At 37.4% G+C, this 10,116-nt stretch overlaps 1 protein-coding gene across 3 annotated transcripts in view; it reads left to right on the forward strand.

Moving 5' to 3' along the window:
• Sntg1 (syntrophin gamma 1) overlaps window positions 1-10,116 on the forward strand; it is a 638,621-nt gene that overhangs the window by 370,312 nt on the left and 258,193 nt on the right. The window contains exons 7-9 of one of the 3 annotated variants that reach the window (XM_021222333.2): window positions 2,534-2,591; window positions 3,627-3,670; window positions 3,759-3,800. In XM_021222333.2, coding sequence (XP_021077992.2) covers window positions 2,534-2,591; window positions 3,627-3,670; window positions 3,759-3,800 — 144 coding nt within the window. Of the gene's footprint in view, window positions 1-2,533; window positions 2,592-3,626; window positions 3,671-3,758; window positions 3,801-10,116 lie in introns of those variants that run through there. The other 2 variants (XM_029533398.1, XM_029533399.1) reach the window with 2 other exon arrangements.

The raw sequence follows: 10,116 nt of genomic DNA on the forward strand, positions 1-10,116 counted from the left end.
CCCCCTTCCTCCCTCCCTCCTTTCCTTCCTTCTTCCATTTCTTTCTTTCTTTTTTAAGGATTAATTGAATTTATGTATGTGAGTACACTGTTGCTGTTTTCAGACACACCAGAAGTGGGCAACTTATCCCATTGCAGAGAGTTGTGAGCCACCAGGTGGGTGCTGTGTCCTCTGAAAGAGCAGTCAGTGCTCTTAACTGCTGAGCCATCTCTCCAGCCCTTGGAAGCTTTCTTTATATGGCTTCCCATAAAGATGAAGTATGCTGGTGGCAAGCAGCTTTTCCTTCTCCGTTACAGAAGATTGGTGGATAGAGTCAAGCAAATCTCATATGGGGGGTAACTGGAGATATGGGAAGCATAGATCTAGCATATTTATCTTTCTGCTTGATTTTCACTTTGTTATAAAGATTCATAAGTTTCACTTATCAGTTCCAAGTTTTGATTATTATTATACTTAAGAGCTTTTTAATATGTACAGTACTAAATGCTAAAGATGTATCATTCATTAAAATGATCGATAAAATTGAGAGAATTCGATTGTATGTGAATACTTAAGACAATCAAACAACTTTAATTCTTTTGATCAAACTGACTTTCTGAACACCTAAATGAAGGCTGTTAACTATGATTCTTCAGTTTGTATATACTTACTAAATCTTTGGTGCAGATTTAAAGACATTTTACCCAGTTCCTGTTATCTATGTCAGGAACAGGGTTATTTTGAAGTTTTGACTATCACCTCTTGTCAGTTTTGTCAAAATGACTTAATACAATGACAATGTGTAGTAATAAGAATTTCAATGTTCAAAATATGAGTGTTAAAACATACTTTATATATACTTGCTATCATCTCAGGCAATGAACAGATGCAGAATAAATTATAGGATATGTAAATTAGGCTATGGAAACATATTTTTCCCAAACAACCCCCTGTTGTTTGCTCCAGTTATAATCAATGTTGGCACATAGTGGAGGCATAGTGAGACCTGCTAAAGGGAACTTAATGACTTAGCTAAGGATAGCAGAAAACTGCTGTGGTGCCCACTGTACACTGTAGACCTTCCTTCATAGTTCCCATAGTATGTTGTGTGCCGATGACTCTTAGGTCTCCCAGGTGTGGGCCCCACTGTGCAGTATTTGGATGAATCCTCAGACCTTGCTGCTATAGTTCCCACTGTGCATTCCATATGCAGATATCCCTTCAGCTCACCACTTTACATTTTGTTTGAAATTCAATAGCAAACAATGCCAATAAGATGTGATTGTCAGAGTTTTTTTCCCCAATACTTTATTTACCAATGCACGTTAGACAGGTCTGGAACTTCAGATACAGGTTAAATTGTGGGTCCTGAGTTAGGACCATGCCAGTTTATGACACTGCCTCTTTCTGTATTTGATGAAGGTTGGTGTAAATGGACATAGAGCTCCTTAGTAATGTATATTTAATTTAAAAAATAATCTGGTTAGTGGTTTTGAAAATCAACTTAAATAACATTATAGTTTAAATGTTTTACTTTTATTACCTTCAGTAGTAAAAACAAAATAAATAAAAGTTTAAAAAATAATATTGAACACTAATGAATTTTTAAAAGTGATTTTCTGTAACATATCTAATTCTTTTTAGGGTTGCAAATGGATGCTCATGGGTGAATGTATCTTAAAATCCTGTATTTATGTTTATGGGCAGCTTCAGGAGTTATTTACTCTAAACCTAGAATAGCACCAGTGCCTTTAGATGGCTCCTTCAACCCCTGTACTGAACATGTGCATGTTTTCTTTACACAACACTTTAGCTGTTCATGTATGCATTTGGATTTTAGCTACCACATTCAAACTTCTTATACTGTAATGGCAAGACAGGCTTACTCTGGCAGTTAGTCTAAGAATTTTTTTTTTAAATTTTATTTTATCATAATTTTGATTCATTCTTCTTCTTTTATTCCATTTAAATTTGAGCCAGTACCTAAGTGTGGCTATAGAGTTCTTGGTTTTGTGTTTTGTACTGACAATTGGTTAATCTATGCTTTTACAAATGGGAATCTAATACTAATTAGGAAACACAGATGGCTTCCCATAGTACTTAGAATTTATTTATCCATTTGTCCTAGCAAAGAGTCTCTCTGGCTACTTAGCATTCAGAATGTATGCCTGAAAGAGTGTCTGTTAGGCAGAGGAAAATAAATTAGTCAGAGAATTGATATGTATAAATATCTGATGTTTAGAATCTGGAGTAACAACTGTCAAGATGTCTTGCATTCCTATACTGGACTTTAAAGAGAATGCCACTACTGACATTATTAATCTTATTTGAGAAATAAAAAAATTTATAGTCAACTTTTATTAATTAGCAAATATCATCACAGTAGGCAAACTTTGTGGAAATGTTACCACTTAAAAAATCCTACACCTTTATTTTAATGCTCTCTGGTGTACTATGTATAGCTTGCTGTTTGGTCTTTTTATTTTTTATTTTTTTGGCTAAAAGCAAAAATTTGAAGAGCTTGAATACATGATACATGACTGTCTCTTTCTAGGGAGGTGCAGAACATAACATCCCGGTTGTCATTTCCAAAATATCTAAGGAGCAAAGAGGTAATGTACTTATCTAACCCTGTATTGGCCAGTCCGCTATAAGTCTTGTCCAGAGACAATTCAGTGAGTGGTTTGTGAATGTCTTCCCTGGATCCCTAGCCTCAGGAATCGAGAGGCTAAATCTGATTCTGATTCTCCAGATCTCCTGGATCCCCCTACAGGACAGAAAGGGGAACTCTGTGGTGGACTCTTGTCTAACAGTCCACATGATCATATAAAAACCGAGGAGTTCACAGCTTCTGAACTGTTAATTAAAGACACAAAATTTAAGTCACACTTCATGGAGCAATTTAGATATAATCATTTTTCTCAATTTTAGTCAATTCCTGTGAGGGTTCATCTAAAATACATGATGAACATACAAATCAAGTTTTCATTGACAATCAGGAAAACAACATAGTATTTCTCAATAAGTGTGAAACTGACAGATATAAAATCTATATCCCAGGTATTTGCACAGAAATATTATAAATTCATAAAGAAAATTGATAACCTATTAAGAAGAGTGATCAATTTTCAATAAATGTGCCTACATACATTCATACATAAACACACATATGTATAAATAATTACATATATATATATATATACATATACATACATAACCATATATATGTCTTTGAGAATTGTGTACAACATGCTTTGATCATATTTATATTCCTTCTCCCTACACTCTTTCCAGACAGTATCTCTTGAGAAGTTCACCATACTCCAATGAAAGCCACACATCCAAGAATATTTGGGCAGCACAGATTGGCCTTGGTGCAAAAGAAAACTCAAAGCAGGGAGGGCAGTGACCATATTATAAGGACTATAAAGGAAGAACTGCTAGACCAAAGGGAAGTGTCTGCCTACTTCAATAACTGAAAAGAACTAAATCATATTATTGAGTTTCTATTCTTTGCGTACCCTACAAAATGCTAACCATCTAAAATATTCATACTTTGTTTACAACTTTACCCTTAATTAAAAGAAAAAAAAAAACTTTGTTTATTTGAGAAATGCCAAGGTGTGTTCAATTGTTCTCATTCACAGCAGAGCTGTCGGGACTGCTTTTCATTGGAGATGCAATTCTACAGGTACGCATTTCATTATCATCTACGTGGATGCAAAGAAAAGCCAGGTTATAATACATTACGTGGAACTGAGCTCTGCCTTCCATTGCAGATAAATGGGATTAATGTGAGGAAATGCAGACATGAGGAGGTGGTGAGTTTACTTTCCCTTAATGCTGTCATTTCTCAACTTCAAGTGCAGCTTTGATGAATCGCTAAGACCACAGTCTTGTTAATTATGAAGGTATAAAATTACATAGCCTCTTAGTCATCTGTCAGAGACCTTACAATCCATTTTGGCTCTTAGAAATACAATTAAACGTACTGTCACAATGAAATGTATTTCAAGGTGAACTACTTAAAGTTTCCAAATACTTGAAGGTTTATGACAAAAAAGAATCGATTTCTGTACATTTTTAATAGCATTAGGGGCAAATAGAAATGCATATACATGTGTGTGTGCGCGTGCGTGTGCACTCACGCACGCGCACGTACACACACACAGTCAGAGGTAAAGGAGAAGGGAATGACAGTAAAAGAAGAATGTACCAAAAATTTCACTGTGGCATTTTCTTGAATACTTTTAGATGTGCAGACCAGATACAAACATTTTAACTCAGACAGCTGGGACATAGAAGTTGAGTTTTAGCAACAATTATAAGTGATTAAACTGTAAATGCCTTCTAGTCCATACTTAAATGGAAAGATTAAAGAACATCTATTGTAGATAATGAGCCTTGCAAAACTGAACAAGTGTTAGACATTTGGGAAAATATTGGTAAAATTGACTAAACATCGTGGAGAAGTCTCTAAATTTTATACTATTTCCTATTGGAAGAGATAAAGAAAAGCTAAATTTAAGATATACTCAAAGATTAAAAAGAAGTTATTTTGATGTATTTATATATACATTTAAAATCTCAGAAAGAAAGCTGCAAGTGTTTGTGTAAAACTTCCATTTCACATATTGTACTGTTCACAGAGAGCTGGACCTCATGGTCTGCTGTTATTGGCCAATGACTTTGTAGTTAGAAAAGCATATTCAGGTTATTCTCTTGGTAATATGTGTTGGAAATCCTGTACAATCCTTGGACTTCCTATAAATCTGTGCAGAGCAAGGTTATATACCAGGGGACAATTTGCAGCAGATGACAGACCAGTACAAGCCCTGCTCTGCAGATCTCAGCCACATAAGCAAGGGGACTTTATTTTCAGTCTTGCAACTCATTATCAAGAAAGAGAAAAATAAAGTGTGTTCTCTTTTCAAACCACATGCTGTTAGTTGAAATCACATTTGTGGTTTGTTCTTCAAAGGCATACAGCTTGCTTAGACCAACTTAGCTAGAGCTATGATTAAACAGATAAGCATAACCTGAAAGCTTAATACTAATAGCCTAATGTAGGATGTTATATATATTCTGATCCTAAGGAAAGTTATTAAACTTTACTAATTATACATAGTTATTTGTAACAAAGACCTAGAGAGCTTACTTTTATTGGCTTTGAAATATATGTACCTTTTTGGGTTTGTTTGTTTGTTTGTGTGTTTGGTGGTGGTTTTGTTGTTTTGTTGTTGTTGTTATTATTGCTGTTTGTTTTTGTTTTTGGAGACAATCTTGGCTATCATGAAACTCACCTTGTAGATCAGGATGGCTTAGAACCCACAGAAATTTGCATGCCTCTGCCTCCTGAATGCTGGATTAAAAGTGTACATCACAACATCCATCTACAGTCATGCTTTTATTTAACTCTAATCTTTGCATTTCAAAGACATACAGATATTTTTCTTTTGTTTAAATGCCTTTGTGATTGTATACTACCTCAAAGAAACTGAGGCTTTAATGCACGTTGAAGAACAAAGGTATATGGGTCAAAATAAACAGAGCTCAAATGATATAAGTAATTATGGATTTTTATACTCATATAAATACTCTTTCTGAAGTTCCAGTTTCATAAATAAATAAATTGACTGGTATGACAACATACTGGTTTGAAGGAAACCTTCTTCTGTTAGTCTCTGGCACCATTGGAAATCGTTGATTTAGCCCCTCCGGAGAAACAGGATTTGCTGGCAGCCCCGTTTCTGTGTTTGACTTGCAGGTTAGGTTCCATCTAAAGGAATCCTGCACTGTTAACTGGGATCACTCAGTAGGGATTCTTTAGCTGAATACCTTAAATGAGCTCACAGAAACAGCTGTGTTTCTTTTTAGTTTGTTTGTTTGTTTTTGTTTTTGTTTTTTTCGAGACAGGGTTTCTCTGTGTAGCCCTGGTTGTCCTGGAACACACTTTGTAGACCAGGCTGGCCTCGAACTCAGAAATCTGCCTGCCTCTGCCTCCCAAGAGCTGGGATTAAAGGCGTGCACTACCACCGCCCTGCACAGCTGTGTCTCATATGATACCAGATTGGGTTTAATTAAGTCATATTTAAGCTTCCTACTTTGCCCTGGGCCTACTTTTGTACTTGAAGCCTGGAGTAAAGATTCCTGAAGAAAAAAAATTGTAGTTTTTCACTCAAAATCTTAGAACTGGTGTGCGGTAACAATTTGGGAGTGTGATGTGATATGCACACTGGGCACTAAATCTCAAAAGCAGCTGTGTACTGATCCTGGCTAGACTGCTTTGTGCTGATGCAGATTTAGCTGAATCAATTTACTACATCTGTGTTTCTGTCATTCATCAGAAAGAATGAACTGATGATTATTGCCATGAGACCCAAATGATATAACACACGATTCTTCTAACCCACATCAGTACAGAGAAAACAATGTTTTCCACATTCTGGCTCTACACTTGTACACTTGTACATGCACACACACCTACACACACATACACACACACACACACACACACACACACACACACACGCGCGCGCGCGTGTGTGTGTTGTATGTATGTAAGTATATGTATATGATGTATGTATATACTTTTTCAGTTGATTCCAGTCAGAAGTCAGTGTGAGCATTCATAGCCTTTTGAGGAATGAGGATTTCTTTTTCATCTTTTTAGAACTTCCTTTTCATATCTGATGCCCACTTTCTTCATGTCTCCAGGGATTCATGCATCTGGGGTCACAAAGGAATGAAATAAGACAAACATACATAGACAGAAAAGCTGGGGTTGGGTGGACAGGTCTCTATGATGGAGAAACTGCAGAACCCTGGAAGCTTAAGTATGATTACGGCACACTACTGAACAAAGAAGTGGGGTTTATCGCTCCACAGCTGAGCAAGGAGTCAGGTTTTTTCAAGTTTACTTTTGAAGGAGCAACATCTGGGAGAATACAGTTGTGATAGGCATTTTCTACATACACTGTCAAGATTCACTTTCAGATCAGAGAAAGTCTTTTCAATCCAATTGAGACTAATCTGGGAAGGCCTTGGTACTTAGGTGAGGCTGAGGATTTGTGGCCATTGCTATGTCTGTGCACATATCAACAGCCTACCCATGACCTCACTTGATCTAGACACTGATGTGAATATGATCTATCACCTTTATGGTTTGCCCCATACTCCCAGAAGTCTTTAGCTCTACAGATTTTCTTTTCTTCAAAGAGAGCTGCATCTATTATCTTTGCTATGCTAAAATTTATACAGCTGGCCCAGGATTGCTGACACACATACTTAATTCAATACTTAGAAGACAGAGGCAGGTGGATCTCTGTGAGTTCAAAGTTAGCCTCGTCTATGTAGCAATTTCCAAACCAGTTTGGACTGTGAAATAAAATTGTATCAAACAGCAACAATTTTTTAAAAATGGAAAAGCAAAAACCAAACAAGGAAAAGAAACCAAAATTAGACCTATCAACCTGCCAAAGAACTCTAGTCACATTAAACTCATTGGTATCTTTACACCAAATATATCTTTTCTTAATAAGATCACAGGGCAGAACATTGCAAGATACTATGTGAATAATACTGTCACTGAGTCCTTTGTGATTCTATTCTGAGAACAACTCTATGTGACTCAAGCCTGATGTATACATGAACATCTTGTTTTGTTTTGTTTTATAGAATTTGGTAGCTAAGAAAGTATGCAAAGCATTGGAGAAAAGAATTAGGAAGAACATATGAAAATAGTGTTATCTTAGAGTAATCTTCATAATGTAAGAGTGGGGTACTATTTATATCTACTAATTGTGAATAGGAATACCCCCAAAATACCTAATAAAACCAAATATGGTCTAGGAATTAATATCAGAAAAAGGCAAGTTGATAAGTGTCCTAATTCTGTTTTATTTATTTTGTGTTTAATTTATATTTTAGTTTGTATGTATATGGGTGTTTTGCCTGTGTAGTGTGTAATATTAAAGAACAATCCACGTTAATGGCAGCTAGGTATTGGCTGGAGGTCTTGCTCTGTTCTCACCTCAGTACTGAGTCCCAGACTGCATGGTTTTCCTAGCCAAGTCCTCTCCTAATCTCTGAGATAACTCTCTCCTTCCTGTGGCTGGCTGCTGTCAAACCCACTTAGCCACGAGGTGGAAAATATCAGACATTCTTAGTCTAGAATCAATAGATAAATACTCACTGGGCCTGGAATCTAGCATCCTAAATTCACCAATTATTCGATGGTTAAAAATCTTCCAGTGGTGGATCCTGGTGGATTCTGCCTACCCAAATTAACATCCCTTGGCCTATGACATTGTTGCCTTGCTCCCACCATTCAAAACAAAGTCCTGTCCTCCTGCTTTTCCTCTTCCTCTCTGAGACCAGGAAGGCCCACCTATTCTCGCTCAGTGATTGGCTTCTTGTTGTCTTTATTATTTAATCAATTAGGGGAAAATTCTGCTACATGCCTACATGTATTTCTAGTCACTACTTATGTGCCTGGTGCTGGTAGAAGCCAAAAAAGTGTGTAAGATTTCCTGGACCTGAATCTATGTATAGTTGTGAGCTGTCATGTTACGATTGGGAATCAAAGGGTAGTCCATTGGAAGAGCAACACATGCTTAATAACTAACCTATCTGCCCCTCAAAATCTTGATTTTTAAACAAAGACAGTAGTATAGATAAGGCTTCCATCCAGTAAGACTTTTTTTTTTTCTGTGTAGCCCTGGCTGTCCTGGAACTCACTTTAAGGACCAGGCTGGCCTCGAACTCAGAAATCCACCTGCCTCTGCCTCCCAAGTGCTGGGATTAAAGGCATGTGCCACCACACCCAGCCAGTAAGACTTTTAAAATTAGTAAATAATCATTATGCAGAGTCAAATGAATGGGTGAAGAACTTTTCCAGAAGTTTAATTTTAAATAAATAGAATTATTACTGCCTTAACGTTTATGAATCTCAGGAAAATGCCTTCTTTCTTCCCCACATGATTCTTACAATGGCAAATTATTCTATAATTTGAAATCCAAGTAATTTTATCTTAATTCTAAATTTGTGATATTTGATTAAATTCTAGAAAAAAATTCATAATTCTTATGAGAGCCAAATGAGAAGCTAAAATTTTATCTTAAATGATATATTTAAGATACATTAAAAATGACACTTTTTTTTTTTTTTGGTCTTTCGAGACAGGGTTTCTCTGTATAGCCTTGGCTGTACTGGAACTCACTTTGTAGACCAGGCTGGCCTCGAACTCATAAATCCATCTGTCTCTGCCTCCCCAGTGCTGGGATTAAAGGTGTGTTCCACCGCGCCCTGCAAAATGACACATTTTTTAGAGGAAAAAAAATATGACAAATCCCTTCTGGTCTGCAGCAGCACCAGGTCACTTATGGCGCAAATTCGATGGACACCCCAGTGTCCCTAGCAGACTGCCCAAGAGATCTTAGGAAAACTGGTGAGTGGAACACAACTTCTGCTACAATCCAATCGTGCACTGAATCTGAGCCAACATTAGGGAAGCAGAGAACCGGCCTGACCAGGGGCACAAATCCCTTCCGGTCTGCACCAGCACCTGGTCACCTAGGGCACAGATTCGGCGGACACCCCCACGGTCCCTAGCGGACTGCCCAAGCAATCTTAGGATCACTGGTGAGTGGAACACAACAGCTGCTCCAATCCAATAGTGATGGGCATGTGACAGCAGGAACAAGGACACCAGAGCCCTTCCTGTCCAGAGACTCAGGTTCCTTTTAATCAGTTCAGGTTTACCTTGGTTTCAAACAGACCAGACAACTCCATGGTACTCATACCACTTCTACGCACTGTAACACACCCAGGATCTTAGGACAACAGGATCTCAGGATAACAGATGCTGGGTCACACTAGTCTGAATGTCTCAGAGGAGCTTGACTGCCAAGAACTCAGACATACCCAGAATCTCAGGTTCACAAGAGCCCACAATCAAAGAATCACATAGAAATCTGGACTCTGAGAAGTCCTGAATCAATTGGGATTATAGGAAGGACAGGCTCCAATCAGATATATTGAGGGCAGCAACCGCTAGAGATAATCAGATGGCAGGAAGCAAGCATAAGAACAGAAGCAACAGAAACCAAGGTTACTTGGCATCATCAGAACCAAAC

This window comes from Mus pahari, chromosome 22 (genome assembly GCF_900095145.1).
Source record: "Mus pahari chromosome 22, PAHARI_EIJ_v1.1, whole genome shotgun sequence".
Lineage (NCBI taxonomy): Eukaryota > Metazoa > Chordata > Mammalia > Rodentia > Muridae > Mus > Mus pahari.